Below are 5,330 nucleotides of genomic sequence, written 5' to 3'. Positions count from 1 at the left end.
CACACACACACACACACACACGGCAATGTTTAGAAGAGCCTCGTTGCAGGGCAATCCAAGTGTTTTCCAACAGACTTGCTATAAAATATTTCTTACTTAAACTATGCTACTTAGTAATCCTTATTATAATGCATAAATAGTGCAGAGTATATAATCAATGATTGTACAGTGAATATGTTATGCTGTAAACAAATTTGCACTTTTCATTGTATGTTGATTCTTTTTTTATTTATTTGTATTTTATTTTAATATATAGCATCTATGCGATGAGTGCTGCTTGAAAGTACAATGGGAAAAACAGCAACCGAATGTTGCATGTTCACGTTAGAAATGACGTTCATGAAATATTACATTAACGATTTGATTTCCTCATCCAAATGTATGTATTCTGCCTTGTTTGAGGAGATGCAAATCTTCTATTTTTCTGCTAAAAATGTTTAGAATATGGATTCAAGTGCATTCTTGCTGTAGATTGCCATAGGAGTGAGAAGGTAATGTAGAAATATGTGAATTGTGCTGGAAGGTAGAAGGTTTAACAACAGTCAACTAAATGGATCGTTATGTATGTTGGAGATTGTTTAGGAACAAACTAGATCAGAAAGCAGATCAGTGATCACTGGTCAGCAGGTGGAATCCTGCACAGACAGAAGGCTGTAGGTGGACATTTGGATTCTGTCAGTAATAGCAATAGCCCACATTGAGATCTGAAATTGTTATACCTCCCAATGTCATAAATCAGTTCATATGTTTTATAGTAAGCTTGATTTGAGTCAATTTGTTCTTTCCAGTTTAATTATCTGCAATAAGCATCCAAATGGTGTTTTAACTCGATGACACCAATTTCATGAAGGGACAATGTGACACCGCTTTTTATTTAAGTTGGGTTTTTGTTGATTCTTTTCAGTTACTAATCTGGCGGACATGTTTACTGGATGGCCCTCTTAAGAATTCAATTGGAAGGACAGGAGCAGAATAATAATGAAACGTACTGTAGATGGGTGCTGCTGGATAAGATAAAGCCACCGGGCATCTTAATGTCAAACCCTGTCAAGATAATTGGTTCTTAATGTGTAGCATGGGAGAAATACTGCATTAAGCCAGTTTTATTGCCAGCACAGCAGATAGGCTATGTTTTAACCTTCCCCCGATTATATCAAAAAGACATGAGTTGGTAGCAGACCTGCAGGTGTGACATTGTATCGTGAAAAAAAGAGAAACGACATAGCTCCAGCCTTGGAACAAAGCAGGGATAATTAACAGTGTTGAAGTCATTAACCAGTCTGGAAACGTCTCGGCCCGAGGTCTGAAGGCCTTTGCTACCAAAGAAGAAAACAAATCCTCCTTCTGCTGCAAAATGTGAAATGTAGAGGGTGCACCACTCACTGAGATTATACTGCCAAATGTTCTCATTAATTTTCTCACCAAAGAAAGAGCTCTGAAAGTAATTTGATCCCCACTGGACTTTCCTGATTTCAGGATTTTTAATCCTCCTAAAATCATACACATATCCTGTTTTTTTTAAATTTATTTTCCAGTGTCCCTTCCAGGTCAGAAAAGTGATATGTATGACAGATATGATTTGGCTCCATTGGAGATACTAAAATCATGTGTAAGCAGTATTCTGGAAGAGACTGCATGGGTGAGATGTCGCTGATGAGCGTATGTTCAAATGTTCAAAACTCTTTGACACTTTTATTTATTATGTTATAATGTCTCCTTAGGTTTGTCCTAATAAGCCACCTGGCTTTAGTGCACTCTATCATGCATGGAAAATAATGATATGCAGGCTATCAGAAAACTATGGTTGTCTAATTGAAAATCAGTAATATAATGGAAGGCTGTTTAACACCGGATGTTTTTTTATTTTTTGTTTTTGTTTGATATCATTTTTATTAAATTTATGGTTTCTCAACTTCACAAAATGCAAGTTCTGTATACTGAACGCTGTTCTGAGGATTATAATAAAGATCATTTATAACCTTTGCCCTTGCTCAGTGGATTCGCTCAAACATTGACTGTTCATTTCTGAGGCGTATACATAGCCACAACGTCAATGAAGTTGATATATATGGTTGTTTGCTCAGTCAGGTATCCCACACTTACAGGTACAATAAGAGCACTGAACACTTTTTGAAAATTTGTCCATACACAGGGGTTTCGAGAGCACCGATGTGGTCTTGTGGAATTTAATTTGTTTTTACATAACTGTTCATTTTTCATAAATGGGCCATGAGCACTGGTTTTAGCTGTAAAGTCCCATTAAAGGGATGTGAATAACCACCAGAGGTTGCTAAATACCCAATATTAGCTTGGTCTGTGCTTAATGGCATGTATTAATATAAAAGCACATTTTTGTTAAAAGCAAATTTCTTTAAATTTTAACAGCTTTGTAATGTAAGCTATTATTGTGGACAGAATGAGCCGAATGGTATAAATGCTGTCAATGAAAGTCAGTGGGAGGTCACATTCTGTACAAAGACTGTTTAGGCCTATTTGTTTTTCTCTTGACTTGATTAGGTTGTGGATAAGAGGGCCCTCTGCTGGCAAGACATGTAAGGCAAGGCAAGGCAAGGCAGCTTTATTTGTATAGCACATTTCAGCAACAGGGCAATTCAAAGTGCTTTACACAAAATCATTAAAACAGATAAAACACAAGTACAAACAGTTAAAAGTCATAAGACACATGAATAGACAGTTAAAAACAAAATAGAAACATTAGGACACTAAAACACAAGAATAAAAGTTACAGTGCAGCATAAGGAGGAAATGAGCATAATTTAAAGAAAGGCAGCATCAAAAAGAAAGGTCTTCAGCCTTGATTTAAAAGAACGAGAGTAGCAGCGGATCTACAGGTTTCTGGGAGTTTATTCCAGATATGAGGAGGATAGAAACTGAAAGCTGCTTCACCCTGTTTAGTTCTGCATCTGGGACAAAAGTAGACCTGTCCCAGATGACCTGAGAGGTCTGGGGGGTCATAGTGTAGTAGCAGATCAGAAATGTATTTTGGACCAAACCGTTAAGGGATTATAAACTAGCAAGAGTACTTTGAATCAATTCTTTGAGACACAGGAAGCCAGTGTAAAGACTTCAGAATGGAGTGATGTGATCCAGTCTCTGGCTTAGTGAGGACTCGACAGCAGCGTTCTGAATCAGCTGCAGCTGGCTGATTGATTTTTTAGGGAGACCGTAAGACCCGTTACAGTAGTCAAGTCTACTGAAGATGAAAGCATGGACCAGTTTTTCCAAGTCCTGTGACACATAAGTCCTTTAACCCTTGATATGTTCTTAAGGTGATAGTAGGCTGACTTTGTAATTGTCTAATGTGGCTGTTAAAGTTTAGGTCGAGTCATGACTACACCAAGATTTTGGCTTGTTGGTGTTTTAACATTGTTGTTTGAAGCTGAGCGCAGACTTTTAATCGTTCCTCTTTTTTTTCAAAAACACAGAACAAGAGGTGAAGATTGGCATTTAGTTAGAAGTAATTTCAGGTAACTACTATTTTGCAAGTGTCCCTAATGGAGTGTGCTCTGAGCTCCTCCAGGGGAACACAACCATCTTTTTTGTACACCTTTTAAATAGCATTGCAGTTGCCTCATGGCAAGCCTCAACACAGCATAGGACACAATGCACATCTCAACAGTGGAAGAGACGTCCATCTTGTCAAAAAAATCTCTCTTATGAGGAGAGCATGTTCTGTAGAGAGCAGATACAAATACTGACAGCTTTAACCTCCTACAAAATTCTAAACAACTACCTACAAACCTGTAGTCCCTGGATGTGGACAAGGTATTCACATCCAGTATAACTGCCATGATGGCGTAGTGCAGATCCACATCCCTATGACCACATGAGCCGACTTGGGGCTGAATCAGGGTCAAAGAAACGTTCGGTTCCAAAGAAGAGAGCCCATTCTGTAGAAATCAGGTGTAAGAGTTGATGCCTTTGGCCTCACAGCAGCTCACACTTAGCCTGGAAAAAACCCTGACAAAATTCTTGCAACTTTGAGATTTGCTCTACAAGTCATCTTTTCACTCTCAGTTACAACTGAGCTCACACTCAGTACCCACCAGAAACCTTTGTAAGCCCTGAGTGCAGACCGATTTGTGCTTTCGGAATAATTGCCACTACATCTTCTTCTACATTTGTGTCGTCAACATACTTTCATAAATTTCTATGTGGTAGCCTATTACACAATTGTATCACAAGTGTAGTGCTAAGCCTAGTTTTTTTTTCTTTATGTCAATTTACAATTTTCCAAGTTGGAAAAGTTTTTGGACAACACATAGTTATTACAATGACTATCACTGAAATGCTGTTTGAACAACTGTAACCTGGATGTCTAAACATTTTAGACCTATTTAGCCCATTTTTACTCAAATTACATTAAGATTTAAGACTAAATTGAAGTTTTGTAAGTGCGTTTTAAACAATGAAATGCTGTGGTTAACCGGCAGTAAACCTGACTGATAAAAAAAAGATATTTTCAGTAAAGTTCAGAAAGCTGACCAATGGATGTATTTATATTAGATCACTTTCCTCTTGGGGAACACTTCTGCTTCTTTCTTCCGGGTTGGTTTCCGACTTCCGCTCCCCGCATTCTTTCAAGAATTTCCATCTTGCCTTTTATTGTATCTTTGTAGTGGACCGGCATTTTCCCACAACACCCTGCTCCTGCTCTCACAGATGACGAAAATGGCGGACAACGCATCATCGGTGGGTATTTCAGAGATACAATTTTATTTTAGAGACATTGACCAGTTTCGGGATGAAAATTAACGTATTGTTTTCAACAGGTCGAGATTGTTGAGGGCTGTCGTCTCCCCGTTCTTCGTAAAAACCAAGAACACGAGGACGAATGGCGTAAGTATTGTCCGGTTGTTCTTCCAGTGCTAAGCTAATGCTAACAGACGAACCTCAGCTGTTGTTATCAGAAGCCACGGCCTCCAGTTGAAGCGCTGTAAACACCACACTCACAGGGCACACATGTAGTTGTATCATGTCAATGTCATTTTAAGTGACACTTTATCAGTTAAATTGTTGCTGTTACGCTTCACAAAGGCCATTATGGCTGCGTTACCACTCATTAATAAACGACATGATCTTGTTTAACTCCCATCTCCAAGTGGGTTTAAATGAAAACACTAACCAATAACCAACACGTTTGGCCTTTTTGCAATTTATTTTCTGTCCCTTGACTGACTGAGTACTCGGCTAACTGTAACACTGTAGTAACACTACTCTAGGTTAGTGAAAGCAACGGCAGTCCTTTAACCCACAATATCTGTTAAATGGTGGTTAATCTATCATGTTTTAAAAGCTATTTCAAGGGG

At 38.4% G+C, this 5,330-nt stretch overlaps 2 protein-coding genes across 3 annotated transcripts in view; both read left to right on the top strand.

Annotated features, from left to right (window-relative positions):
* The window catches only part of abcg4a (ATP-binding cassette, sub-family G (WHITE), member 4a), a 16,224-nt gene extending 15,021 nt beyond the window's left edge, over window positions 1–1,203 (top strand). For both annotated transcript variants that reach the window (XM_032534033.1, XM_032534032.1), the window contains exon 15: window positions 1–1,203. This exon is cut by the window's left edge and continues 1,589 nt beyond it. The gene's annotated coding sequence lies outside the window, so the exon portion shown is untranslated.
* A 3,408-nt stretch (window positions 1,204–4,611) lies between these two features.
* Window positions 4,612–5,330, top strand: part of kat5a (K(lysine) acetyltransferase 5a) — a 9,440-nt gene continuing 8,721 nt past the window's right edge. The window contains exons 1-2 of the mRNA XM_032534077.1: window positions 4,612–4,713; window positions 4,794–4,860. Coding sequence (XP_032389968.1) covers window positions 4,684–4,713; window positions 4,794–4,860 — 97 coding nt within the window. The 5' untranslated portion in view covers window positions 4,612–4,683. The remainder of the gene's footprint in view (window positions 4,714–4,793; window positions 4,861–5,330) is intronic.

The sequence above is a fragment of the Etheostoma spectabile genome, chromosome 13 (genome assembly GCF_008692095.1).
Source record: "Etheostoma spectabile isolate EspeVRDwgs_2016 chromosome 13, UIUC_Espe_1.0, whole genome shotgun sequence".
NCBI lineage: Eukaryota > Metazoa > Chordata > Actinopteri > Perciformes > Percidae > Etheostoma > Etheostoma spectabile.
Note: the sequence above shows the minus strand (reverse complement) of the source record. Positions and strands in the feature narration are given on the sequence as shown.